At 34.2% G+C, this 27,655-nt stretch overlaps 5 protein-coding genes and 1 long non-coding RNA gene across 11 annotated transcripts; 4 read left to right on the plus strand and 2 right to left on the minus strand.

Annotated features, from left to right (window-relative positions):
- Positions 1-453: 453 nt before the first annotated feature.
- Positions 454-3,342, plus strand: LOC108200972 (deSI-like protein At4g17486). 4 transcript variants are annotated; one of them, XM_064085536.1, is made up of 4 exons: positions 454-685; positions 1,820-2,084; positions 2,160-2,447; positions 2,793-3,342. In XM_064085536.1, exons 1-4 carry the CDS (start codon positions 683-685, stop codon positions 3,041-3,043), a joined length of 807 nt encoding a protein of 268 aa, XP_063941606.1. In that variant the 5' UTR covers positions 454-682; the 3' UTR covers positions 3,044-3,342. The 4 variants fall into 4 exon arrangements, with proteins under 4 accessions (XP_063941606.1, XP_063941608.1, XP_063941607.1 ...); XM_064085538.1 differs by having other exon boundaries at positions 455-672; XM_064085537.1 differs by having other exon boundaries at positions 458-676.
- A 2,311-nt stretch (positions 3,343-5,653) lies between these two features.
- LOC108200992 (4-hydroxy-3-methylbut-2-enyl diphosphate reductase, chloroplastic-like) lies at positions 5,654-8,853 on the minus strand. 2 transcript variants are annotated; one of them, XM_064085534.1, is made up of 10 exons: positions 8,574-8,853; positions 8,102-8,298; positions 7,778-7,960; positions 7,324-7,491; positions 7,153-7,227; positions 6,972-7,077; positions 6,663-6,757; positions 6,302-6,487; positions 6,118-6,204; positions 5,654-5,955 (listed from the first exon to the last, which is right to left on the minus strand). In XM_064085534.1, exons 1-10 carry the CDS (start codon positions 8,800-8,802, stop codon positions 5,890-5,892), a joined length of 1,392 nt encoding a protein of 463 aa, XP_063941604.1. In that variant the 5' UTR covers positions 8,803-8,853; the 3' UTR covers positions 5,654-5,889. The 2 variants fall into 2 exon arrangements, with proteins under 2 accessions (XP_063941604.1, XP_063941605.1); XM_064085535.1 differs by having other exon boundaries at positions 7,324-7,455; positions 8,574-8,851.
- Positions 8,854-12,058: 3,205 nt separating this feature from the next.
- Positions 12,059-12,839, plus strand: LOC135149738 (uncharacterized). The gene is made up of 2 exons (XR_010287929.1): positions 12,059-12,443; positions 12,565-12,839. It is a non-coding gene; the product is annotated as an uncharacterized LOC135149738 (long non-coding RNA).
- Positions 12,840-15,759: 2,920 nt separating this feature from the next.
- Positions 15,760-21,663, plus strand: LOC108200487 (probable E3 ubiquitin-protein ligase ARI1). Of its 2 annotated transcripts, XM_017368660.2 has the most exons (6): positions 15,760-16,029; positions 16,957-16,989; positions 17,100-17,379; positions 18,121-18,601; positions 20,671-21,219; positions 21,291-21,663. In XM_017368660.2, exons 1-6 carry the CDS (start codon positions 15,901-15,903, stop codon positions 21,427-21,429), a joined length of 1,611 nt encoding a protein of 536 aa, XP_017224149.1. In that variant the 5' UTR covers positions 15,760-15,900; the 3' UTR covers positions 21,430-21,663. The 2 variants fall into 2 exon arrangements, with proteins under 2 accessions (XP_017224149.1, XP_063940930.1); XM_064084860.1 differs by lacking the exons at positions 15,760-16,029; positions 16,957-16,989 and having other exon boundaries at positions 17,200-17,339.
- Positions 21,664-23,075: 1,412 nt separating this feature from the next.
- Positions 23,076-25,754, plus strand: LOC108200624 (plastid division protein PDV2). Its single transcript, XM_017368842.2, has 2 exons — positions 23,076-23,420; positions 24,939-25,754. The coding sequence occupies exons 1-2, from the start codon at positions 23,187-23,189 to the stop codon at positions 25,584-25,586; spliced, it is 882 nt and encodes a 293-aa protein (XP_017224331.1). The 5' UTR covers positions 23,076-23,186; the 3' UTR covers positions 25,587-25,754.
- Positions 25,755-26,002: 248 nt separating this feature from the next.
- LOC108202042 (protein VACUOLELESS GAMETOPHYTES) lies at positions 26,003-26,984 on the minus strand. The gene has a single exon (XM_017370410.2). The coding sequence runs from the start codon at positions 26,831-26,833 to the stop codon at positions 26,036-26,038; it is 798 nt and encodes a 265-aa protein (XP_017225899.1). The 5' UTR covers positions 26,834-26,984; the 3' UTR covers positions 26,003-26,035.
- Positions 26,985-27,655: the final 671 nt, after the last annotated feature.

The following is a 27,655-nucleotide window of genomic DNA, read 5'->3' on the forward strand; positions in this document are numbered from 1 at the left end:
TTTATGATTTATTGAAAATATAATAATAATAATAAATTTAATAAATTATATGTTCGAGTGATTAACTTTTTTTTTGAGAGAGAATTCAAGTGATTGACTTGATTGTTGTTTAAAAATCACAAAAAAAGTACTTGAAAAAACTACATTCTATCAACTTTTATCCTGAAATCGATTTCAGATTTATTTATGATTTTAATTCAGTTTCTGACTTTTTACATAACTGATAATACGAAAATAATAAAAAAAACATAATTTTAGACCTATTAAGAAATCAAGAAGAGAAAAATGGTTGTTTCTATATTCTTTTTGAGAGGGAAAAGTTTGTTTACTAAACGCCATAATATGAGTGTGTTCGAAATAAAAAAACAAAACAAAAACTGAAAGACCATAATTTGATTGCATATGTCAGCTTGTGTACAAACAATAAGTCAAATCAAAGCGTAACAGAGCAAGATTTTTTCTTGGCTTTAAAGATTTCCCTTTTTGTTCTTTAAGCATTTAAAGGACACTAGTTTATGTACTCTCTTCATATGTCAGTTTGAATATTTTGCCTCAAGAAGAAGTTGGATATTCATTGCTCTGCACCCAGGTGCTGTTCTTTGTGCAACGATTGAATGGGTGGATTATGGGGGAGATTTTGCGTTTCATAGCATTCATGGGTGTGTTTTTCTTGTAGGTAAAGATGGTCTCTCCCTCTCTCTCTCTCTCTCTCTCTCTCTCTCTCTCTCTCTCCCTCTCCCTCCCTCCCTCCCTCTCTCTCCCTCTCTCTCTCTGTTAATGTAGTTGTTCAAATGTGTTTCTTGAATTCTTATATCTGATATTTGTATGAATCTTGTTTAATTTTGCTGGTTAACCATTTGTTGCTATTGTGATGTTTATCTTGTCTTGTACAGAGTTCAGTGATTTTTATTCTTTCTGTGTGTAGATTATTATAGCAAGATAGTTTTGTCCTCATTTTCTGCACAAATCCTGCAATATATTATGTTCTTGCTGATTCATAAAATTCCTGGAAGCCATCTGCCATGTCAATGAGCACTTTGTTATTTGGTTGTTTTCATTATGTTAAAAGGGGCAATTGACTGGATTAATTTCATTCATAAGTAAAAGGGGAGATGAAAAAAACTAGAGACTGTGTTTTTCTTTAATGGTATCGTGTTTCGTACTTGATTAGAGGTATGTGAGATATAACATGGCAATGGATCTTGATTTTTCAATTTTTTCAAAGGGTTTAATTAGCATTGCGAGTTGAATAGTGGAAGTGTTTTTCCAGATCAAGGCTTGTGCCAAAACTGTTAGGATTTGTGAGCTTATTTTGTGACAAACATAGCGAGGTAGTGATTCAGTTTGGGCTATCTGTTTTACAAGGATCCTGCTGTGAAGTAATTCTTTTGCTCTTAATATCTAGTATTTTGAAAATATATTGCAAAATGAATTGTAAGTTTGTGGTCTGTTCAGTGGAATATTGTTGAGACTTAGAGCATAAGTACATGTAGTAAATAATGCTGTCTTGAAGCCGTAACGTCTGGAATTGTGTGTCCTGTGTTTTAATAAGGATAGTCAGTCTTAGTTCGATTATTTCGATAACGATCTTTCTTAGGACATGCAAAGTGGTGCAGCTTGCAAGTAAGTTTAGTACTCAGGCTGATTGATATGTTTCGTCTTTAAAAGAATGTGGATTGTTAGTTTGCTATAGGATAATAGATGTTTTACCTTGCTTAAGAATATATTTAGAGGCATATATGTATCCTTGTGGTTGTATTTTATATGTTGATCTTATAACATGTCCTTGAATCTGAATGCGATGTTATCTATATTACAGGAAAGAACTAGGAGGGAATTCATTAACTGGTATCTTACATTTATTATCATGAAGATAGAACAAAAGCGTGGGTGGCGGTCGTTAGTACCTCATTATCTACGAGCCAGACCTAGCACTCGCTTTTGCATGTTTCATAAAGTACAGTCATCGAGCTATAGTCCTTGCGAGACACCTGTCTATCTGAATGTGTATGACTTGACAGCCATCAACGGCTATGTCTATTGGGCAGGCCTTGGTATCTTTCACTCTGGTTTGGAAGGTCTGGGTACTGTCTTGTGTAACCGTAAACTGCACTGGTGGTTCTTTTTACGTCTAAATATGAATTTTTTGATGCTTACAGTTGATGGAGTAGAATATGCTTTTGGAGCCCATGATCTCGCAGCAAGTGGCGTCTTTGAGATTGAGCCTCGACAGTGCCCTGGCTTCAAGTTCAGAAAATCAATTTATATGGGGTCAACTTACATGGATCCTTTTCAAGTTAGAGAATTTGTTGAGCAACAATCTGCACACTACTATGGCAATTCATATCATTTGGTTGTAAAGAACTGCAACCACTTCTGTGAGGATATATGTTACCAGCTAACTGGGAATCGGATTCCAAAATGGGTGAATCGATTAGCCAATATAGGTAATCATTTAACCGCTCTTCTCTCGCTGAAACACTAGTATACCTCTACTGTTGAACATGGGTCGTTTGTATATTTTTTGTATTGTAGCTTTGACAAGTGAAGCTTTAAGACCTGATATAATATGTTGATTTAACTATATAGCTACTGGTGTATGTTGCTTTTCTACCAGTTGTCAAGACTAACTTTCTCCCCTCTGTATGAGTAACACCTTTGGCAAGTGAGAATGTGAAGAGTTTTTCAATTCATCTTGCTGAATCCACTTTACTGCCTATCGTCTGAAATTTAGCAATGGTTATAATTTCCAGGTCTCATATAACATTTTTTGTTCATTCTACTATTTGTAGGTTCACTATGCCACTCTATCCTCCCAGAGGCCCTTAAAACTCCTGCTATAAGACGTGAACCAGATTTCCGTTGCTCTGATGATGAAAAGAAGAGTCTGACTAATGCCTTCAGTTGCTTCACATCAATGTCCATGCATCACAAGGAGAGGGAAGTATCAATTAATTCCTTGTTCCTACATTCCCACTACAAAGGTTGCTTACCTCCATGGGAAAACAAAAAGTCTGATGATGACTCTGAACAAAGGTCATGAAGAGTTGATTTTAAGTCATCGGTAGAAATGCAACATGCAAAGTGAAGATATCTGCAGCCCTCAACAAGGTTTTACCAGGAGAAATTTGTTAAATCTTTTATGCCTTTGTGTAAATTGTATTCTTGTGCATGAAATTTGAATATGTAAAGTCTGTATTTCACAGCTCAGAAAAAAAATCCCGGATTTGCGCTGCGCCTTTTTTTGGCTAATCGAAAATGCTCCCTTTTCTGTACCTTCGGCAAGTTGGAACTTCCATTTGCATTTCAAAAGTTCAGTAATGTGAATTAGGTTTAGCATAATTTGTAACGCGAAATGTTTGGGATTCGCATTCTTGGCAAATTGAGAAACATGTACTTGTCATTACTAACTATCGAATTAAGAACTACTACATATTTTAACATAAGACGAAGATTATTTGCAAGACTTGCTGATAACTTGTAAGTTATTCTGTTTCCAGGACCAATTATGTCCTCAGAATCGACCTAGTATGCTGGTATGGTACTTTAACCAGACGACTTAATTTAGTCATTAATTCATGACTGTCACATTTTCCCGGCTATTTTAGAGTTGGATTGTGAATAATTTGATTAGTGATCCAGATTTTCTGTTCAGGAAATTGGTCTTTGGCTTTGTAAACAAGCTGAATGGCTCGCTCAGCACACCAGAAAAAACCATAAGATCCTGCAAGTTTTACAGTTATATATTCCCACGTATATTCATTCCCATTTGCCTTCAGAGTTCTTACGACACCACCTGCAGAAGCCCCACGTTAGTTGCATGGTTGGATGTTAAGTACGAGTTGATGCTCAAGTGAAATTTAATAAATTATAATTGTGGCCTTACAGAAACAAGCTTATAACAACTAATTAAAACTCAAAATATTTAAAATAAAGTTAAGTCCACAATAATATTCTCTTGATATCAGCTCAAGGGTCTCCTTTTTACGTCCAAATCCTTCTTTAGGCCCTCCCGCTCCCAGTTAAGTTTTTATGAAACTCTTTGCTGTCAAAATCAGAATCTGGTGACAGAGTTGCCATGCATTTGGAAGACAAGGAGATTGGTTTCTTGCCATTGAATAGTCCGTGATGCAGCAAAAAGTGGCCTGCAGTGAGACCAGAGAACTGGATCGACATGGAGAAAGTTTATATGTCATTTTGAACTAATAGCCATTAAACCTTGGTAAAATTCATGAAACGGATCTTACCATGCCCTAATCACAGATAAATGAGCATGACAAGCTCAGTAAGAAACACCTGAGCATTAAACAAAAAGCAGTATTCGGTAATATAATTCTCTTTGTTAACTAGACATTGACAGATGCGAATGAGCTTAACATTATTAATCAGTAATCATCCTCTAATCAAAATTTTGTAAAAAGTATCACATTATGGCAATGCAGATCAGATTGTTGAGTATCAAAAACTGAGTACATGATATATTCCTTGACACAAAGCACACCAAATTAAAGGCATTTCCTGCACGTAGATCAGAATCAAATGGGCAGAGTGGTAGACGTTGCTTTTGGTTATAGGAACTGAAGTTGGTTTCTGAGGAGACCATGATATTCCTAAACATGTCTTATAAGTTATATCCTTGCTTACAAGGTACTGAGTTCTGTGTTATTTTCCCTCAACTTGGAGACTGTCCGCGTGCTGCAAATTTGTTGAAGACAACATATGGTCCAAATAAGTCCTCTTCCTAGCAGAGTATTTTCAGTAACCAACTCATCATACTGCAAACTATAGTACAGTTAAATTATTTAAGGCTAAAGTGACGTCGGTAACTGGTTTCACAAATGTACAAATAGGAGCTTTGAGTTTAGATGGGTGCTATAAAAACTCATAAGATCCTACAGGAATCTGAAATCTTATTAGAGGTCTGGAATGCTATTTACAGCTGAAGATTTTCATAAATAAAACTAGAAATTAGAGTTTACAAATTTTATTAAAAAAATAACGAGTATTAGAGTTTAAGATTTTAAACTCAAACATCTCTGACACAAAGAAAACTTGTTAATGCTTTCTAATAATCAGAATATCAGATCCTCACATACTGATAATTAACTAGGCTACTAGCCTCTCCGCGGTACATTTCCAAGGAGTGTGCTTTAATTATGTTCACTAATCCTAGTCGTTAGATGGTTGATCCAACAGTGTAGAAACCAACTGTTAAATAACTGGTGCCAGACAATCAATTGTCAGGTCCATTATCTGTAAATCAATTGCTTGTTCAGTGAGGATTCTTATATCTTATTTAGCTTTTGGCTTTGGCGCTTTGTATATATTTATATGAACTTCATAGTTAATAGGGTAAGGTAGTTCACCTTTACATATTATATATGTAAATTATCTCTGCCCCTTCGCATACTGATTGTATATTTCTGGAAATGTTGTTTCAAATAGATGTGGCTGTTGCTACCACTTAAAGGGCTTTGCATTTGTTTAAAGAAAAGGGAAGTTTTTCTAAATCAAGCACAATTTTTTAAGGATCCTCACTCCTACTCCCCCTATTCGGGGTTCTACTGATAGTCGCTTTTAAATAATCTTTATCATTTTATTTTCTGGCTCACATCCAATTTCCATGTATTGTAGGCTTATTAAGAAGAAGTAGTAGCAGAAGTTCAATACATCAATCTTCATTGTTCAATTTCACGTAATAGCAACTCAGAGAAAGTTACACGCTAGTAAAATCATGAATCTTCAGCATTTTACTTATAAACATAAGTTTATTAACCTTATTTAGAACTTAGAAGTTGCAACATGCTGAATTTCTTCTTCTTCTTCACATTAATCGCTTAAAATATAAACCAGGTGCTCAGTTCTGTTACTTGGCTCAGCACTTGGAGACTAGGCATGCTGCAATTTCTTCCCATTCTTCATAGCAAATACCTTGAGGAGAACATCTTCTACAACCTGATCAAGTTCGTTTTCATACCAGTATCTCAGATTAATTCATATCTTCAAATATTCAACTCTTTGCTCATGTATTAATATTTAAAATAAAGATGAAAGTCGAGTTCTTCAAGTTGAATCTCTAATTCTAAACAATATGAATCGCACCAGAATAAAAATTACCTTATCAGGGGTACTTGCACCAGCAGTCACTCCTATGGTAAGAGGACCATCAGCTAACCAGTTTTCCTTCTCAACCAATTCATTATGCTACATTATACAACAAAACAAAATCACGTATCAATTGAGTAATGGTATTAGAAACTAGATGATCCACGGCCAGAGGAGAATATATTGGTAAACTTACTGACAGCTTGTAGGTTATTCTGTTTCCAGGACCAATTCTCTCCTCAGTGTCCACCCAATACGCTGGTACGTTACTCTTCTCGGAAACCATTTGTAAGTGACTAGTATTATCAGAATTCCAGCCACCAACTACTAACATCACATCCAACTTATTCTCCAGAAGTTCATCTAATGCATCTTGTCGTTCCTTGAATAAAACAAACATGATGAAATTACTTTGTCCCAACTCGTAAAAAAATATGCTTCAAATAGGCAAAAGACAGTATTAAAGTTACCAGAAAAATGTTGATACATTTTGTTAGTTGAGTATCACTAGTTCTCACTAATTACAATTGGAGCTAAACACAAAAGGATCAAATTACTTGAGTAGCGTCGCAGATGGTGTTGAAACTCATAAAGTGGTTGTTGATGTTTTCCACCCCGTGTTTCTGCATCATGGTTCGCTCAACTAATTTCCCTGATTTGAAAACTTATCGATCAGAATGCATGCATGGTGCAAGCAGCAAAGGCAATGCACAAATTCACGTAAACTGAATCTTGTTTTTTTTTTTTTGAAAAGAAATATGCTGATTTGTTCTGCAGAAACAATAATATATTATGAAACAACATAATCTTAAACCATGAAATGATAAAGTACACTGTAAATAGCCCATACCAAAACAGTAACTTACCAATCTCCTCTGTTTCTCCCTTCAATGTTGTTGTTTGGTTAGCAATTCCTACTTTTACCAGATGATTGTCAGGATCAAAATCCTCAGAAACCTTATTTCTTAATTTCTGCGACCAGATATTCATGTATTTATTAATTTAAGTACAAGTTTAGGTTCCATCACGGTGCTACAGAATCCGTACCTCAAGAAATTCCTCTTTAGTTGAGCTAGATCCATCAAGTTCACCCCCCAGAATGTAATCACAGACATATATTGCCTGCAAAGTAGAACATATATACTGTAACCAAACCTCGAGCTAAATGATATGTCAAGTTCATGCCATTTTGGAAATATTTTTAAGAGCTTGGCCTACCTCTGCTATGTTCTTGACAACTACATAGTTTCCAGCAAAAGATTTGGTCCCTATTGTCTCTTGGTGATCATATTTTCCATGAATAATCGACGTGTACTGTCTGCTCTTGTGTTTTTCAACTTTTGTCCATACCTTATAACAAAAACCTTTAAGCCTTTTAAGAAACAACTGCAGAGACAATCATGTCTCTACTGAAACTTAAATGTTTATAACGAAAGTAATAAATGTCGAATTGAGAGCAGGGGCGGATCTAGGAATCAAACTTTTTTTTGGGGGGGGGGGGGGGGGCACCAAACAAATTTTCGGAAAACACCTATATATTTTTAAATCCTGTGGAGGTGCACTTCAATAATTTTGCAAAATTTAAAATAGTGAAAAAATATATTAAAAAAAAATTAGGAGGGACACGTGTCCCCCGTGTCTCTTCCTAGATCCGCCCCTGATTGAGAGGTACCTTAGATACCCATGGACATGTAGTGTCAACTATCTGCACATTTTTTTCACTCAGAATAATCATCTCTTCCACTGCAACTCCATGTGCAGGGAACATGACAACATCACCCTTCTCAATAGCATCGTATTGTTTCTTCGAATCCTTGGTTTTAGGAAGATACTCAATATTGAGATTCTCAAGTTTCTGGAAACAAATCAACATCACATAAATGTCATATATATCAACTTACCTTCATTTTCGTCTAATTGTGTTTTTTGTTGTATAACATTTCTCTATAGAACCTAGCTGATCATATGTCTAAATTAATTAAAAATGCATAAATACCTTACTAAAAGTTGGATTGTGAATAATTTCGTTAGTGATCCAGATTTTCTGATCAGGAAACTGGTTCTTCGCCTCGTAAACTAGCTGGATTGCCCTCTCAACACCCCAGCAAAAACCATATGATTTTGCAAGTTTCACAGTAATATCTCCCCATGTATATTCATACTCGTTTGCCCTCAGAGTTTTTATGATATCACCTACAGTACAAAAGAAAACGGGTAAGTAGTTGCATGCAGGGGCGGATCTAGCATGGGATTTCTCCAGGTATCAAGCAAATTTTTTAGATCATATCTTTATATCCATAAATTCAATTCTATAATTTTATAAAATTTAGAATCATGAAAAAATGTGAATTTTTTTTTTTAAAGAGGACACGTGTCCCGGCTGGTAATCGAAACTGCTATATCCGGCCCCGGTTGCATGCATGCATGCAAAAAACCTCCCAAAGAACAAATTAATGGAACCAACTTACTTCCATACTCTCTTGATATTAGGTCAAGAGTCTTTTGTTTCTGTCCAAAGCCTTGCCTATTGTAATTTGGCCTCCTTATCAAGTTTTTCCGAAACTTCTTGGTGTCAAACTCTGGATCCGTCGATAGACTTGACATGCATCTAAACAAGGAGATTGGTTTAGTTGTGAGCCTGTGTTGCGTCGAAAACTGGCCAGAAGTGAGGCCGGAAAATTGGAAAGATATCGACATCTGTAATCAGCAAGTTGATATGCGTTGATGTAATTATGGAAATAATATATTTACCAGATGCTGCAACTTTTATAATGGTGCTGAACTTCCTGCAACTTGTAGATTTACTATTAAAATAAGTGAGGTGATCCAGCGATTGTTTGTAACCATCTCTCAATAGATAACTTTTAGTTAGTCAGGAAGAAGGAAAAAAAATAAAATTAAGGTGGTGTTTGAGAGCCGCACAGAAGCACTTCTTAACTTTCGAATCTGAAAATAAGTCTCTCATAACATATGTGACAATCGGGTCAAATACCGAGTCTTTTTCAAAAATAGAGTCAAATTCCAAATTCTGAATCCGAAAATAATCCCAAATATACTGGCCAAACTGAATAAGCCCAAATACACCGGCCTAGCTGCAACAACTTGAGTAATTTACAATACCAACACAAATCTCGAAAAGATCATGATTTTGTGGGTACAATTAGTAGTAGTAGTACTTATGATTATAAATTGAACTAAAGTCTCCACCCTTTTCGATGTGCGACTGAGATGTTACAAAGAAACACTATTTTTTAAATTAACGCAGACGACCTTTGCATCAATAGCTCATCCGTATTTTTTTTAACTCTAACAACATAATTATAGAAGATAAGTACAGAAACAAGATGATGGATCAGTATTCATCAGGTCAAATCATTAACCTTGAGAGGCCATTGTTAATTTTAACTAATTAAATGCACATATGGATTTTCTATGAATTTTTTTATGACATTAAGACAGTAGGGTTGGACACAGCTCGTTGGCTTCTATCCAAGAAAGAAAAATAATAAAATGTGTACTTTCAGATTGTAATTGCTATTCTGTGTCATCCTAACAACTACAACAATTTCTTAATCACCTATCCTATTTAGCTGGAGCACGAGTCTTTTTTTTATAGAACACTGACAGATCCGCTGAAATGATTAATAATTTGTTGCCGAATATTTAGAGCATCTCTAAGAGTCTCCTTGTTAGCTCCTAAATATAATATAAAAAATGTGGCTCTTAGTAATTTAGGACAAAGTTAAGAGTGTAAACTCCAACAATATTCTCTACATCTCTTCTCTAATTCATATTTTATTCATATATTGGGCTCCACTATAACAAAAGAGAGGGAAAGATGGAGGTGAATTGGAAGGGAGGATTTTTTTATTGTGAAAAAATAAGTTAGGAGCCATGTGGTGGCTCTCAACTTTGAGGAGAGAGGAGAGAGAAACAAGAGGCTCTTAGTGATTTAAGAGCCATTTAAGAGTCTTTTAGGGCAACATTTTTTTTCTCCCTCCTCAAATCTTAAGTTAGGAGCCTAAATGAAGAGTCTGTTGGAGAGCTCTTAGTCGGTGAAAGTTGAACGAGATGTTTATGTTAAAAAATAAAGAGACCCTTAATGTAGGTACATCATACATGTTATGTCACTCGATGCTGGAAACAGATTTGAAATTTCCCTTTCGGGATTTTCTTTTTTAAATCACTCCTGGAAGTTTGCTTACACAAATAAATCTACTAAAAAGAGCCTGAAACGGCCACGATACCTTCTCTATCTATCTCCCTATTTTTACTCCAACATCATGATCATTGAGCTGCATAATAATATATGACATTATCTTCAAAATTTTAATGGATAAAAAGTTAAATATAAAATTGATAGTGGAGGTCATGTATCACTTTGCTCACTGATCTCAACGGGATATCAAATTCGAGTATGCTTTTTCTTAACTCGGGATTTGATAAAAAAATTATTTAAAACAAGTTTCATATGAGGTTGTTTTAAAGAACACTTGCAATAGCATCATTATTAATTGTTTATTCTATAATGGTATTTTTCAAACGAGAAACTTTTTCATAATTAATTATGTTCAAACCCTTTCATCAAATATAAGTTCTTAAGTAGAATCAAGTATTTCATAATTTAATATACACAAAATCACAAGCATATATTAGTAATCATAATTCTGTTGCTTTCAAAAAAAAATAATCATAATTCTGTTATCCACTACAAATTCAACATATAAATTCAATCAAAATATACTAATAATTATTTAAATTGTGTGAAGTATTGATAATAGAGTTATTAACCTTGGTGTTGATAAAAGAAGCAACTAGAACCGATAGATGAAAAGTTTGACAAATCAAAATTTTACACTTGTTTGATCTTCTCTCTTAATTTCGTTATATGTGGAAGGTTTATATTCTTGATTTGGGATTTTGCTTGCTGCACTGTGCTGAGGGGTAAATAAAAAACCGACCTAACCCGCCTCTTATTTTGGCAAAATAAACCGAACCGTCCAAAACCCGATATATAGCTGGGTTCATTTTATATTAACCCGAATATATTGGGTTGGGTTAGAATTTATGAAATATTAACCCTTATGCAGCCCAACCCTACCATTTACATAATACTAGTCCAATTTTAAATTAAAATTATTGTCGTATTTATAAGTTGAAGTCAATTTCACACTTGTGTGTAGGGGTAAGCAAAACCGAACCAGAACCGAAAAACCAAACCGAACCGTATAAATTCGGTCTGGTTTGGTTCTAATTTTTTCATAATTTTGGTCTATTTGATTTTTCGGTCTGGACAGAATTAAATTTCGGTTTGGTTTGGTCTTTCACAAAAAATTCGTTTTTCGACCGAATAGAACGAACTTTTTATATTAATATATTAAATGTAATATATGTTAATAGTAATACTATGAGGCCGTTTGGCTGAGTTTAAAAGAAGTGACTTATTACTTAAAGTAAAGAAGTGGATAAGAATTGAGAAGTTGGTTTGGACTTATAAGCTATTATAAGTGTTTGGATACCAAGACTTATAAGTTTTTTAAGTGTTTGGATAACCTAACTTATAAGTTAGTATAGTTTCGTAGTTTTGTAATATAATTATTTGATATTTATGAAATAAATTGAGAAAAGTTGATGAAAATATTAGATTAGATTAATATTTATATTATATAAATTTTTTTTTCTCACATTTAACTATTTAAGTGATGTATAAGTGTGTGTAAAAATTTATCTAAATATTAATATATTTGAGTATTTCATAAAATTGAAGACAAAAATTTTAATAAAAAAATTTCTTATATTCAATCACCCCATATTTGGATGGAGATAACATGAAGTAGACAACATGAATAAAAAATAAACAAAAATAATAGGTTGTTTCACAGAAAAAAACAAAAACAATAGGTAGCAGAATATCACGGGTTTAGAACAGAAACAACAGTGCGTGACAGGAAGCTGAAAAAAGCTGGAGTTCCCCAAAAAGCCCCGTTTCATAGCTTTTCTCCTTGACTTCTTTTACTTTTTTTAAGTACTTTGTATCATTTGCCAAACACACAGCAGAAAAGAGGAAGTGGACTTCTAGGCTTTTAAGCCCAGAAATCCAATTCCCAAACACCCCCTATATCTTTCTTCTTAGATTATAAGTCTGATTCTAGAATCCTCACCCCAGCTGAAACATAATAATCTGATTTATATGTGAATCCACGTATCTGTAGCTTGTTTATAACAAATACTTCCCCAGAATAGCAACCATTTCCGGTAGAGAAAAAATTAGTGTTTGTAGTGTTAATGGAGGCTACAAACAGTCCACTGATTATCACTGAAAAATGCTGGATCACCTGGTTTGGCCCTTTCTCCTAATTAGATGATAATCATCTCCTTTTTGATTATAGTTTGCTTGAAGTATATGTGTGGAGTGTGGAGATTCATGTAAGCTTCCTTTTACTCTGAAAAATCTGGCAGGAGATGCAGCAACTTGGAAGACCAAAAATCCTCTTTCTTGCGATTGGAATGTCAAAAAGACAAAAAGAATCGGTTCTTAGAGAAAGAACCGAACCGGATTATTCCGGTTCGATTCCGGTTCGACAATAAGATAATTTCAGTTCGATTCGATCTGGGAAAAATTACTAGTTCAGTTCTTGGTTCTTTCGGTTCGGTCTAGTTCTGGACCGAACCAACCGAATGCTCATCTCTACTTGTGTTATTGTTATAGTGTTATAATAAATGATGTTCATTGTAAGGTTGATAACTAATTATTTTACTCCACTGACAATATTCAAACATTAAATGTTAAATCATATAAAGAACTCAACTGCAAATGTTTTCTGTGGAATGATTTGCAAATGTGAAAAGTGTGATAAATATTATTATCTGAAAAATATTAAATGTCTTTGAAGAAACTAAGTTTTATGCGTTTCTCGTCAAATAATCATTATATAGCACGAACTATGTACATATGTATACATGTTTTGTGGACATAATAAAAATTGATTGTAGTGTTTTAAATTATTTTGTGACTTTGACAAGGTAATAACCTGACCCAACCCAATGTATAAATTATAAAAATCGGTAAAATATAATTTTTGAGGGTCGGGTTCAAATTTTTATAAACCGAATATAGTGGGTTGGTTTGATTTTATGCTCAAGCCCGGCTAACTCGACCCATGTTCATCCCTAACTGTGCTAGACAACCGAACTTTAATTTTAGAAAATATTGTGGTTAAAAAATTTCAAATTTTGATCATCACAATACCAAATCCGAGCTTCCACCATGAAAGCAAGACATCACATGATAAATTTTGTATGATAAAAATGATTGAACATTATAGATTCCACTAGAGCAATATCGACATTGTCACCGGTCCGACTCCAGCCATGACTGTCTTTAACATTACGTATTTACTTTTCAAAAAGAAAATATAAGTATAAAAATGTTTATATGATTCCAAAAAACTGTATCAAATAATTAAAAATTATTCTTAATTTATGAAAATATTTGTCTTAACTTTCAATTCACATAATCAAATTTCATATATTAATTATAAATTAATGATCTTTCAAATTCATGTATTATATGTAATCAACTGATCTCTTAAATCAATAATTCACAACTCCAACTATTTTATAAATAATTTTTAATTTTATCCATCACATCACATATCAAACTACTTGAGAAGCCGCACAATTAATATTTGTAAAATAAAATAAATTTGCGGCGTCTTATAAAAATCATATTAGTGATTCAAAATTAATATTTGTTGAATTAAATATATTTTATATTATAAACATCTTGAGTATGAACAGAAAAAATACCTAAGAGTATATGCTTGTCATTAATACGAGCATTAATCATGTCAGGACGTATTACTCAAATCCATGCAGGGGTATATTGGTGTTTTTGATATACAACTTTTCCAAAAAATATGGTCATAGTCTTGGAAGAAAAGTAAATCTTTTTCGTAAAATTTAAAAACAACAAACATGTCCGATGAACAAAACAAATATTATAAAAGAATAACAACAAACATATATTACTAACAGTTAATTTATTGACCTTTTATCCATCAATATTATGTCAAGACTATATTCTTCTTCCATGTTTGGATTTGTCGACTCCCACGTCGACAAACTCTTACTCTTAACAGTCAATCATCTTTATCGCTATTCCAAGCATATAGTACTCCCTCCGTCCCTTTCATTTCTTTACCCTTTCCTTTTTGGGATGTCCCACCCAATTCTTTACATTTCAAAACTTACCAAAAATAGTCGATGGTCCCACCACTTCTCCACTTTTTCTTCCGTTTCACACTACTTTTACCTCACTATCTTCTTTTAATACATTAAAAATCAATGAATCCCACCACTACACCCACTTTTTTTTCTCTTTTCCACTACTTTATACATATTTCTTAACCTCCGTACCCAACCCATTTGATACGGAGGGAGTATAACTCATTATTGTATTAGATGGAGAAGATACATAGACAAAAAAAATTGTTTATGTTAAATTTTATGATGTCTGACCTCAATTTATAGGGGTTGATTTGAAAAAAAAGCCGATTTATGTGAATTTTTTTTTCAGCTTTTGATATTAACCTTTTCCAAAATTATGATCATAGTCTTGGATGAAAAGTAAGCCTTTTTCTGTATCAAAATAATTGAAAAGAAGTTTAAAAACCCTGATTTGATATTTATTAAGGTAGGTAGTTTTTATTTTTGATATATTGAAAAAGGTAGTTTTGAAACTTTGTTCAAATATATCCGAAACTAAAAAGATTAATTTTTATTTTTGATATTTTTAAAATTAAAATCATAATTTGAAATTTTCTTCCAATAATTTTGATATTAAAAAAGGTAGATAGATTTCATTTTTGATATTTTGAAAAAGATAATTCTGAAACTTGCTTCTAACATATCCGAAATTAAAAAAAGTATTTTTATTTTTGATTATTTTCATCTAAAAATTCAAGAAAATCAGAAAAATAGAACGGACCTCTCTCAATCTAGACGCGCTTCTCGTTTATATAAATATATATATATATATATATATATTTTATTTATTATTTATTATTGATGGTTGATGATTATTTTAATATCTTGACACTATATTCGTAGAAATATTAACAAAATAATATTTTAAATAAAAAAATAATTTAAAAGCAATTTCCTAATATTAATTTTTAATTAAAATGATTAAATATCGGGAAACACTCACGGGATGTATTCGATTGGGATTTTAATGGATTATTTTTAATTTATGGATTTTAATGGATTGTATGAGATTTTGATTTGTGCGGATTCTTGATAAAATGTCGCAGAGTTGATAGGATTTAAGTACAGTGTTCAAAATTCGATTGATTTTGGTGGGATTTCAAAAAACTTAAAATACACTGAAAAATGCTGCAAAATCCATCATTTTGCGAAATGCAATAAAATCTATCAGCATTTGAATACCATCAGATTTTAAAGCATTATTTGAAATTCCAATTGAATACCACTAGATTTTGTAGCTTAATTTAGAGTCCCAATTAAATACCTCAAGATTTTAAGATATTTCAAACAATCCCAATCGTATATCCTGAAATTTTATGAATGCAAAAAAATGCTTTAAAATCCCAATCTAATAAAACCTTTCTCAAACTATAAGATGCTAAGGGGTAAACGTAAAACCCCAATTTTCCACCCCCTCTGCCTTTCCTTTCCCATCCCGGCACTCCCATTAACTCTGATCACTTTTATTAACACACACAAAAACACAATAAAACCCACAAAAACACACCCAACTGTGTGAAAACAAAGATGGGTGAAGAATGCACGAGCATAGAAGATTACTGCTACTCTGATTATGAACAGGACTCAGTTGATGAGAATTATGGTGATTTGGAGGCTGAGTCTCAGATGATCTTGCCTAAACGCCCTTCTACTAAGGTCTTTTATGTTTTTAGCACATTGGTTTTAATGAAGTTGTGATTTTTATTACATTGGTTTCTAAATTTTCTTGATGATTGTGTGAACAGTGGTTTGGTTTTGGTGGGGTTTGTGGTTGGAGGAATTGGGGTGATGGGTTGTGTTAAATTTGGGATTTGGTGTGATTTACGGCGATTTATTGGGTTTTGAATGATTGCTTTTTGCGGGGTTTAGGTAGTGTTTTGTTTTTGTTAAAGGGTGTAATGTGGATGTTGGCTTGAGTTTAGGGAGTAGGCGGTCGTAGTTTAAGGTGTTTCTTGTGCTTTGATTGATGAAAATTGTTTGGATTGTTTGAATTTGTCGATTATGGAATGTTGAGGTGATGGGTGGTTGTAATTGCATGTTGTATGAATTTTACTGCAATTTGTGGTTTGTTGAATGATCTCCTTTTTGGGGGGTTTAGTTAGTGTTTTGTTTCTTGTTTACGCGTATAATGTGGATCTTGGTTTGAGTTTAGGAGGTAGGTTGTGTAATTTAATGTGTTTTCTTGTGCTTTAAATTAATGAATTTGTTTGATTTTGGTACTTGAAGGTAATGTTATATTGAGGTTGTTGCGATGACATGGTTTTGCGATTCCATGGCAAATAATTGTTTCTTATATGTTGTGTTGGGGTTCAAGCATGGTCTCATTGTTTAGGCATTTTAATTAACAAAATTTAGGCGGGGAAGAATGGCTTTTAAATTTTAAGAGTCGAAAGTCGAGCATAATTAAGAGACCTTTGAGGTAAGATGGGTTGCTTTGATTTAGTTCTTGGGTTATGGTGCATGCCAGTTCAGTTAAATGCTAACTTAGTATATTGTTGTTTAATCTACTAACTTAAACCATCATATTGCTGCTTCTAAAGTTCTTTAAAGAATTAAACATAACTTCTAGAAAATCTTTTGCAGGTTATCACAAAAGAGTCCCTTCTGGCAGCACAGGTAAGAACAAATTACACAGTTACTTTTCTCCTTCTTTCTCACTGTTCTTGTGCTTAACAAGGTTCTTTTGGCCCTTGTTTTGGATTTTATATGCATCGGTGTTTGTGTAGAAAGAAGACGTACGTCAAGTGATGGAATTGCTATCCTTAAGAGAACAACATGCTCGCACTTTGCTTATTCATTATCGCTGGGATGTAGTAAAGTTGACTGCAATTCTTGTTGATAGGGACAGAGATTATTTGTTTTCTCAGGCAGGTGTACCTTTGGATGAGAACCATGTTGTTGGTTCTCTGGTGTGTTCATCTACAGTTATGTGCACTGTTTGCTTGGAAGATGTGCCTGGAAGAGAGGTAACAAAAATGGACTGTGGCCACAGCTTTTGCAACGATTGTGAGCACTATTTCCTTTATGATTTTTTTTTCTTGACAAAATAGTCCACAACATGACTAGGCAGTCTTTATCATTTAATACTTTTCTTTTCTGAATTGGTATATCATTGATGGTGTGAATCCAGCACCTTATTTATAACAGTGAAAATTCTTCTACTCTTCCCTTGTTGATGTCCTTTACCTTCCATGACCCAGTGACACAGATAGCAAGAGTGACTATTTTCCTAACAGAGTCTTTAGTTCAAAGACTTGATTCTGCATCCTTTCTATTTAAAACTTAAAAAAGAAAATTCTTCTGGGAGAGTTACAGAAAAAGAATTCATTAAATCCCTAGGTCATTTACAGTAAAAGAAATCATCAAATCCTGAAAATTAACTACACCGTCATTATTGGCACTGTTTCTTGGAAAGCTTTAGCCTGATGTAGATGTATATAACATATATCAATTGAGTGCTTCTCCTCTTCATGCCCCAGCCCCCCTGTGGAGCAGTTGTGAACATACCTTCCTTGTGAGATTCATTGGTCTATAAGACCATCAGTCCTGTGAAGATCTGGAGTTCAAACTGTGGTTTCTTCTGACAAGTTTAGCCTTTAGAATCACAGCTATACTAGGCAGCCTACAGTTAAGAGTATCTGCTATGATGGTCCTTTTTTAGTCTTTTATGCTTAGGTTTAAAATTCTGGAACCTGTTACACTTTTATGTGGTAGCGGTACTCTCATGCTGCGCATCTTTCTTTTCAGGCTGGACAGGCCATTTCATTGTTCAGATTAATGACGGGCAGAGTAAGCGTATAAAGTGCATGGCTGAAAAATGCTTTGCCATTTGCGATGAAGCTGTCATCAGACAACTGGTTAGTAAAAGGCACCCTGCTTTGGCTGAGAAATTCGAGCGATATCTTCTCGAGTCATATATTGAGGACAATAAAATGGTTAAATGGTGCCCAAGTGTCCCACATTGTGGAAATGCTATACGCACCGAGGACGATGAATTTTGCGAAGTAGAATGTTCTTGTGGCTTACAATTCTGCTTCAGTTGCTTATCCGAAGCCCACTCCCCTTGTTCATGTTTAATGTGGGAGCTTTGGAGCAAAAAATGTCAGTTGGAATCAGAAACAGTTACTTGGATTTCTGATAATACTAAAGCTTGTCCCAAGTGTCACAAACCTGTGGAGAAAAATGGTGGCTGCAACCTTGTGCGTTGTGTTTGTGGGCAATATTTTTGGTACTACTTTCTATCTCCTGCTATTGGCTTGTTTTTGCAATTGCACACTTGCACCAGTATATAGATTGAAGTGATAGTATTGTGCTATAACTTTTTGGTAGCTGCTCAAATTTGGAGATTTTAGTGCTCTAACCGTATCTGCAGTTTTCTACTCCCTCCAGCCTACCCATTCCTTTACACTTAGTTTGGACACGGAAGTTATAGAAGGAAGAAAAGTGGGTAAAATGATAGGATCATCAATATTTAACATTAAATTCTAGTAAATTAGTAAAGTTGAGGGAAGTAGTCGGTCTAATCAATTTGTTAATTGTTAAAATTTTACTACTTCTCAAAAATTTAAAAATGTAAACAATTGACAGAGACATCCTAAAATAGAAAATATAAAGCATTTCTATGTTCGGTTAAGGTTATAATTGGTAATGGTATTAAACTACTAAGAATAAAGAAAACTAGAGAAGAAATCCTTTGACCTTCAATGCTCTCATAAGAGAAGTATCCATGTTCTCTCTCATAGCCTCTTTCTATCCTCTCTAACCCTAATAGCATTTTTAATCTAATTGTATACAATGATAATAAAGGCCCTGTTTGGTGGCAACTTTTTTTATAATTTAAGGGCTTGTTTTTTTTTTTTGAAAAATGTATATTTTAATATTTTTTTAGATATAAAATGTTAAGGTGTTTTATATTCGTTATTTAGCAAAAAAATAAGCGCTTATTTTAGAAAAAAGTAGAGTTATATGTACTTTTCTCTAGAAATAAGCCAGAAAAAATAAGTTTGGCCAAACAACCAAAAATATGGTCCTATCTCTCATAATAAAAGTATTTTTAATGTTTTATTTAATATTAATATATACAAATAAAACTTCAATATCGAGTAGAATTCTTCCTCAAAATTCGTAGCTGTATTTGCTATTAAGTTTACGGGCTTTTTTAGTTGGATTTTGCTTATTGGATCACCTCTGAATTAAAGAGAATTCTGGAACTCAAGATATGGCCCAAACAACGTAGAAATTGTGTATAGCCAAATATATCCGATTTTCCATCTAATTTTGCTTTAAAGTAGCTATTTTTCCTCAAATCCTTCTCAACTTAGGAATTCTTTATTTCCTGCAATAAAACATTAAAATCTACTCCTTCCGTCCCCCTGAGTTGTATACGCAGGGGGAGCGGCATGCACTTTAATGCTTCTCTAAAGTATAGTTCTATAACTTATTTTTCGATTTTTTTTCTGAATAAAAATTTAATAGTTAAATTTTTATTCAGAAAAAAGAAAATCTTAAAAATAAATTACAGAACTATATTTTATATTTTATAGAAGTATTAAAAAGCGTGCCAAATAGTGAACTTATAGAATCTAGAGGGACGGAGGGAGTGCTAAATAAAAATCCAGTTCAATGAAAAAACAATCACATATGGAAATAAAAGTTTATAAAACATATATAAAAATATATTCTATCAATGGTATATGCTTCAGAGATTTGATTGTACCAGCTAGCGAAACGAAGAAGATAACTTAAAAAAGTAATTTATTCACTTATATTAGCTCTCTCGTTCTGATCTATGTAGCCTTTTTATTATTATTATTTTTCCGCAAGGAGCTGTTTCTAAGCGTCGAAGCTGTGACCTAGAGGATTTGATTAGTTTTAATATTATTTTAACCACTGTGCATCAACTTTTGGCTGGCTGCTTAATAGGCCACATTTTTTCGTATTTATGTTGCTGAAAAGTGAAACAAGTTAATTGACCAGAATAGAGTTTTGGGGAGTTCATTCTATGGGCTCAAAACATGTAATTGTACAATGTTTCTCCTTACAACTTTTGGGGGAGGCCATAATTTTGCATGTCTATTGTCATTCCACAAGTTCATATATGTTAACATCTGCATCTCTGTAAAAGACGAGAATTTACATATCACCTGTTTACATCATTCCCGTGAAATTCTAGCGGCTGTATTATGATTCCTTAATAAATCTACTTTTCACAAGTTCCTTTCTTTTCGAATTTGCATAACACCTGTTTACATCATTCCCGTGAAATTCTAGCTTCTGACTTTATTTTTATGTAAATAGTTGGTTGTGTGGTGGAGCAACTGGTAGGGATCATACTTGGACAACAATTAGTGGACACAGTTGCGGTCGTTATAAAGAAGATAGCAGTAAGAATTCTGAACGTGCAAAGCGGGACCTCTATAGATATATGCACTATCTGAATCGTTTCAAAGCTCATAAAGATTCTTTTAAGATGGAATCTGAACTGCGGGAGACCATCACGGAGAAAATTGAGGATTTGGAAAACAAATATTCGAATCTAAGAGATTTTGATTGGGTCAGAAATGGTGTTTCCAGACTATTTAGATCAAGGCGTGCTCTTACATACTCGTACCCCTTTGCATTTTATATGTTTGGGGACTACCTTTTTAAGGACGAGATGACTCCAAAGGAACGAGAAAGAAAACAGCTTTTATTTGAAGACCAGCAACAGCAGCTCGAGGGAAATGTTGAGAGTTTATCGAAGTTTCTTGAAGAGCCATTCCACGAGTTTCTTGAAGAACAACTTATGGACACTAGGATGCAAATCCTTAATCTTTGTGTGATTACTGACAACTTGTGCAAAAAAATGTGAGTACAGCTTCCCTAGAACTCTAAAAATACCAATAATATCTACGTGGTCACTAACTACTTACTTGCAGGTATGAATGCATCGAATATGATTTATTGGGTTCTCTCAAGTATCGAACTCAATGTATTGCTCCTTACAACTCAGAAGGCATTGAAAAGGCAGCGGAACTATGTTGCAATGCTGAAGCCAGTACAGGACGATTAACATAAACTAGATAATGATCAGAGGTGGTAAAGTGGTCTGAACTCTGAACTTGTTGGATTCTTAGTCCCCCTAAGGATTCTGGTCCCACGTGACTTGGTTTTGTTAGCTAAACAAGCCAAATGCTTTTCGTTTTACCCACTCTTAGATCCTCAATAGCATTTACGGAGAAAGTTTAACGGTTTACAACTTACAATTATCTATATTTCTAAAGCTAATATATCATAGAAAACTTATTATGTAATGTGGGTGGTCCTTATAATTTATGTTTCAGTTCTGACGTCTCAATTTGAAAAGGTTTAGTGTCCTTTCCCACTTAACTTGCTAGTTGACCTTTTCTTTATTGCAGCCCGCAATTGACCATATTTTAGATGGCCCTTCATGTTACTTGTGTTTTTGGCGTACCTTGCGCATTGTTGTCATATTAATATTTGCGTGTTTTCTTTTTGAAAGGATGTATAGTCATAGTGAACTTTCCTATGTGCCTTGGTGGTTATTATTTGTTCTTGAAAAAAATTGAAATTCTGTAGGATGGATGTCCAATGGAATCGTATCAGTCATTTGGTTCTTGGAGTTTAGATCATATTGGATTCTCGGCAGGAGTTTAGATCATATTGGCTGCTTTTCTTGAAAGCGGTCTAGAACAGGGTGATTCCGAGAGGGTGGCCTCCTTGATCTAAATTCTCCTGCAGAAATCATCTGAACAGTAACCAGGTTGGTGCTTTTCTATACACAAGTGCAGAGTTATAACCGAGTGCCAACTCTCTTCTGATAATTGTTGAGCATTCCCTAGATAGTATAGGACCTTGTAGGTGAGTCTTGTATAGCTAGTAGTTGTAGTTACTCGAATTCTAATTAGGAAAAAACAGATGTGGATACGTCGAATATCTAATGAGAAACATTTTTTCGTAATAAAAATTCATTCAAATTTAATTCAATAATGATAAAAACTCGAATTTGAATTTTGTCTATAAAGTTGAGTAACCACCTAATATCAGCATATACAAATTGAGCCAACTCAAATTTATAAAAATGTCAAAACTTCCTTCTTGTCACTCGAAAATATTAAAATTCATACTTGAATTCACAAAAAGAAAATTTTAAAAACATTAACTCTAACTATACGGGCAATGCACTTAAAAATATGTGCACAAAAATCAAACGTCAAATATTTGAAAACAGAGGTAATATTTAACAAGTTATTTTAAATTTTCTCCGATATAATTTAATATTTTAATACTTATATCAGTGTTGTAAATAGTGATTGATCATGATTAATGACTTACTTTTATAACAGAGTTTATATACAAAAATAATTTTTTTAAAAATTATATAAATTTATATTTTATAAAATTTTAAAATGTGTGTCAAGTAACGTAAATAGATATTAAATAATGTAAAAAATCGTAAAGAAATGTAAAAGTGAAGGAGGAATATTGTTTCAATAAAACGAAAATAGAAGGAGACAAATTCAAAAAGAAATGAAATCGAAACGGAAGAAAGTGATTGGATAGAAATTTTGGCAGCATATAATAAAAGAACATAGTCATCTATCTGCTCAACAAAATATCATCAAACCACAATCACTTAAATACTGAGTAGTACATATACTAAAAATAAAATAAAATAATAAAAAATATATATTGTGTGTCTACACTCTACACTGCTCAACACCCTTGCAAACCTCATTAGCCTAGCCTCTTTTTGGCGCTTCTAAGCTGCTTCTTTTCTCTTCTTCTCCCTTTTGTTTTTGCACAGAATTGAAATGGATGTTGATGGTATTGGTTTGGTTCTTGCTAGGGCTTCTGAATTGAGGTCCAAGATTGGTTCTTATATTCTAAAAAAATCAGCCCAAATCAATGGGATTACTGAGGAAGATGGTGCAGAAAAAACCCATTTTTCTGGGTCTGATATGGTGGACAATGAAGCTGTAGATGAGGATCTTTGTAATATTCAAGATGCATTTGAGTCCCTTGAAGCCCAGCTTTCTTCTTTGCAGGTTCTTGTTTTACTTCAAGAATTTAAAGTTTTGATTTTTAGGATAACCCTTTTGTTGAATTCTTGATATTTTCATTTCAGAAGTTAATGCTTTGATTTTTATGACAACCCTTTTGTTGGATTCTTGATAATTTAATCCAAGAAATAATTTCTTGATTTTTATGAGAACCCTTTTGTTGAATTCTTTAAAATGGCTGAAATAGCTAAGTAGATTTCAGTTGTGTTAGTTATAAACATGCTATTATTAATAGATAGATAGATTGGTATGTTATGGTCAAGCTCTACTTGACAACGAGCAAAGTAATTTTTGGTATATATTGTCAACCTCTCGAATGGCAAACAATGGAATTGAGACTCTCCATGGCCTTAAGGTTTTGTTGTTTAATGTATAAGGTCAAATATGAAAAATTAAAGTGCTGTTTTCATTTAAATTGGTCAAAATGAATTATTGAAGTTTAAAGTTGTGTTATGTAGTCTCGAAATAAATCTTAAGCTTTGGAGACTTGTGTTTAAGGATTTGAGATAGATAAATATAGGAGTGTCTGAATGCCTAGCCAGTATCTAGAAAGAACCATAAACCGAAAGTAACCTTTCACTTTTATCATTTTAACCAGCTCATTGAGATTATTCTGTATTAGCACAAGTTATAAGTTGCTTATTATCGTCCACCATGTTCAAATGAGAGGTATGTCATAGATTTAATGATTTTAATTTAATTATTTAAGACCCTTCTTCTCTCAGTCTGATGATTATATATAGAATAGGAATAATTGTTCTTAAACAATGAACAACCGAACCCACTGAGTTGCATGTCCACACAACTGATATGGGTTATATGGAAAATATTGTGTTTGTATGTAGAAGCCTTTCCTTCCTCTTACTCGGGAGTTAGTCTTCCCGTCTAAAGATCCAAAAGGGCTGCTTAAGTTAGAAATCTTGAATAAAGATGCGGCGACTCAATTCACTCCACAATTTTTACTCTAGAAGTATTTTTTGTTTCTTCCTCAGGTCCTTGTGCAACATTTTGCTAGAATACTTGTCTGTTTTAATTGTCTCTTGACTTTCAGCACTCAATAAACTTCTTATTTGTTATTGAATGATTGCCATACAAGAGAACTGGGTTCGAAGTCTTGTTGGTGTGTCCACCCTTAACCAATTATACAGTGAAGCGGCTAAGTAATGGTTAGGTACTCTTATAGATTGAGAGTCGTTTGCTGATGCACCAGTTTTTACTGTTGTGACTTGTGAAGTATAATAAGTCCTGCCCTGTTATATGAGTTCAAATTTGGGTGTCGAAACTTCCTGTAAATTCTCTTCAATATTACACGATAGAGCTCTGTTATAAATTTCTTGACATTGTACCAGAGTTTACTGTATATCGGTATCAGTTTTAACTCAAAGTACAACAGAAGTTACAGAACTGAGAAAAACTTATGGCGGCATGGATATGCTTTGTATTCCTCTTCATATGTTTCGCTAATCACTATAAGTCTCTTCATAATTAACTTTTGATGGCCAGGCACTACAACAGCAGCAACATTATGAAAGGGAAACAGCATTGGCAGAAATTGATTACAGCCGCCAAAAGTTGCTCAAGAAGTTGAAGGATTACAGAGGTGAGGACTTGGAAGTCTTAAAGGAGGCTACTGCTTTTGCCAGTGAAACAGTAGAAGACAACAATGATCTTCTTCTTCCTCCATATCCAAGCCGACCATCTCGTTCCCTAGCTTCTGAAAATGGCTTTCTTGCACACTTGCCTTCCACATTTACTCATCCTCAAAATGGGTTCACAAATGGTGACCCATCAAATAATTTGGGGGCAAGTCCCCAAGATTCTAAAACATATAAAGGGCAAACTGAATCTAAGAGCCCATTTAGACTTTTCATCAACGTGGCAACCAAGACAGTACTTACTGTAGTGAGTGTAGTAGGGTTCCTAAGTTTGGCTGGTTTTGACCCTAAGCTCAGAAAAAGGGATGCTCAATTCAAAGTTTCAGGGATATTTCAAAGCCAAGAGACTGAAGGAAAGAGACCATGGATTCAGTGCCCTCCAGGAAAAGTCCTGGTGGTCGAAGATGGTGAAGCTCGATGCCTTGTCAAAGAAAGAGTTGAAGTTCCATTCAAGTCGGTTGATATGACACCCAATGTAAATTATGGGTGTGGATAAGATGGTACTTGAGCCCTCCCCTTTGTACATGCCGTATCTTTTCTTCATGGTGTGATCAAGATAACTTAAAGCTTAGAGTCTAAGACTACGTATTCAAGTTAATGATCTAGTTGTAGAATTATAATCCTGATATTGTTTTGCTATATTAAATTATTCTCTTTGTTTGGATCTCTGATTGACATTTCACTTGCTTTGAGATTAAATGAAGTGCTTTTTGCGGGTTTGTCACAACATCTTTCCTGAGGTTTTATCAATGTAGATTATGTAAGAGTGAAAATAAGAAACTGACAGGAGATATAAAACACACACACACACACACACACACACAAGTTTGATTATATATAGATAACATGCAATTGGTTCATCAACTTTTATTTTTCACAAGCTGCTACCTTAAACACCATCAAGTTCTAGACTAGTTCTGAACTAAAACTTCAGATAGATTTGAGTTATTTTGACATCAAGGAGCCCACAACTCCAACTATCAGAGTTGTAGGATCTCCCAGAACTGCTGATATAACAAATTGCAGAGCCAAAGCCCCAATTTCGCAACATTTCCTCACTTTGGTTTTACTTCTCCTATGTTGATTTTGCATCAGTGTCCCCTTCAAACTAGGAATCCCATTTCTCAAGCCATAAGAATTCAGCCTCCCCCCAAAATATATCTCATGCCATGTTTCGACCAACATCTCCTTCACGCAAGCAACATGCAGATTATATTTCTTACATTCAGACCTGTAACTCCAGCTCCTCCTCCCTTTTCGACCACACTTGTGACAAGTTGACCTTACCTTCCTATACAAAAACAACTTCATTTCTCCATCATCGAGCATGGTAGGGAGCTTTGCACAACACGGATGGAGATCATATCCACATGAGTGGCAGTGGTAAACAAACCCTGTCACGTCCTTTCTGCAAGCATTGCAGTAGCGTGCTTTGGTGCCTGGTGGACGTGCTAAGAACTCAAACGAACATTTCCTGTAGAACGGGTGAAATATTGATGGGGATGTCGGGATTGCACAATGCATGTGCAGATCATAGTCACAAATCTTGCACGTGTATTTTGATCCGATCCCAGCTTCTTTGCAGCCATCACATTTGAATGGTGTTTCTGTGTACTCGAATTTAAGCTTGTGCTGAGGATGGCTGAAGTGTGATATGAACTCTTTCGTGTACTTCATGGCTTCTGAGCTCGAAAACACACACATATGCACATACACATTGCTTATCTCTGTATTTATAACCATTTACATGATTGATAGAACTTTAGAATATTGATTTGAAGGATAGAGAAATGCCGTATTGTTGAAGCATAGCAAGAATGAGTCAAGATAGGGAGTCATGAGACATGGGGAAGAACAGACACAAGGCATCTTTCTTGGTTCCATGCCTCCTCCCCTGAGAATATATTCTATTTTTTGAGTTCTAGTAGAACAACTAATCCAAAATGTGTACTGTTATTGTCATACGCTTAAGATCACGGACAAACCTGCATTAAGGACTATCAGGAATGTGCTTATGCTTGTGTTTGTAGATCAGATTCGCGCATTAGGGACTAATTATGAACATTAGGACAAATTTCAAGCATGAATTGACTCCCAAGTTGGGACTTGAGATAGTTGTGAAGATAGGTAGCTAATTCATCAAGTAGGGCACTTTTATGATTCTATCTGAAGGATGTTGATATAGAATGCAAAAGGCATCACAATCGTCCATTTAGATAGACATGCTGGTCTTAAAATATCGATTGCTCAGTTTTCGCCAGAAAGTAGGGCTGCAATTTGCAGAAAAATGTTTTTCAGAGGTTAGTATCACCGGTTCATCTCGCACACTGGTTTGATTTCAGGTTACTCACAAGTTGAGCACCTTTTTACCGTGAAAAATGTTCTGTAGAACCCTGAGAACCAAATGTTCTGCACTTGAACAAAAGTGCAGAACGTATGGTTCTCCGGTCCTCATTTGAGTTTGGCCCTAGGCCGACGTCCTGCTAATAATGCCAGTACGTACCTTTTCTTTACTGGAAAAAGAAAGCGAAAATCTTACACAGACATGTGTTCACCAAAAGTTGA

The sequence above is a fragment of the Daucus carota genome, chromosome 9 (genome assembly GCF_001625215.2).
Source record: "Daucus carota subsp. sativus chromosome 9, DH1 v3.0, whole genome shotgun sequence".
NCBI classification, from domain to species: domain Eukaryota; kingdom Viridiplantae; phylum Streptophyta; class Magnoliopsida; order Apiales; family Apiaceae; genus Daucus; species Daucus carota.

Bases quoted from the DNA above. Each gene is read 5' to 3' on its own strand.
- LOC108200972 (XM_064085536.1), top strand. The intron at 2,085-2,159 runs GTACTGTCTTGT...TGATGCTTACAG, and splicing joins CTCTGGTTTGGAAGGTCTGG to TTGATGGAGTAGAATATGCT. The intron at 2,448-2,792 runs GTAATCATTTAA...TACTATTTGTAG, and splicing joins GAATCGATTAGCCAATATAG to GTTCACTATGCCACTCTATC.
- LOC108200992 (XM_064085534.1), bottom strand. From the start codon at position 8,802: ATGTCGATATCTTTCCAATTTTCCGGCCTCACTTCTGGCCAGTTTTCG. The intron at 7,228-7,323 runs GTAGGCCAAGCT...TCTACTTTGCAG, and splicing joins TTGTCAAGAACATAGCAGAG to GCAATATATGTCTGTGATTA. The intron at 6,205-6,301 runs GTAAGTTTACCA...TGTATAATGTAG, and splicing joins GAATAACCTACAAGCTGTCA to CATAATGAATTGGTTGAGAA.
- LOC108200624 (XM_017368842.2), top strand. From the start codon at position 23,187: ATGGATGTTGATGGTATTGGTTTGGTTCTTGCTAGGGCTTCTGAATTG. The intron at 23,421-24,938 runs GTTCTTGTTTTA...TTTGATGGCCAG, and splicing joins CCCAGCTTTCTTCTTTGCAG to GCACTACAACAGCAGCAACA.
- LOC108200487 (XM_017368660.2), top strand. From the start codon at position 15,901: ATGGGTGAAGAATGCACGAGCATAGAAGATTACTGCTACTCTGATTAT. The intron at 16,990-17,099 runs GTAAGAACAAAT...GTGTTTGTGTAG, and splicing joins AGTCCCTTCTGGCAGCACAG to AAAGAAGACGTACGTCAAGT. The intron at 21,220-21,290 runs GTGAGTACAGCT...ACTTACTTGCAG, and splicing joins GACAACTTGTGCAAAAAAAT to GTATGAATGCATCGAATATG.
- LOC108202042 (XM_017370410.2), bottom strand. From the start codon at position 26,833: ATGGTTATAAATACAGAGATAAGCAATGTGTATGTGCATATGTGTGTG.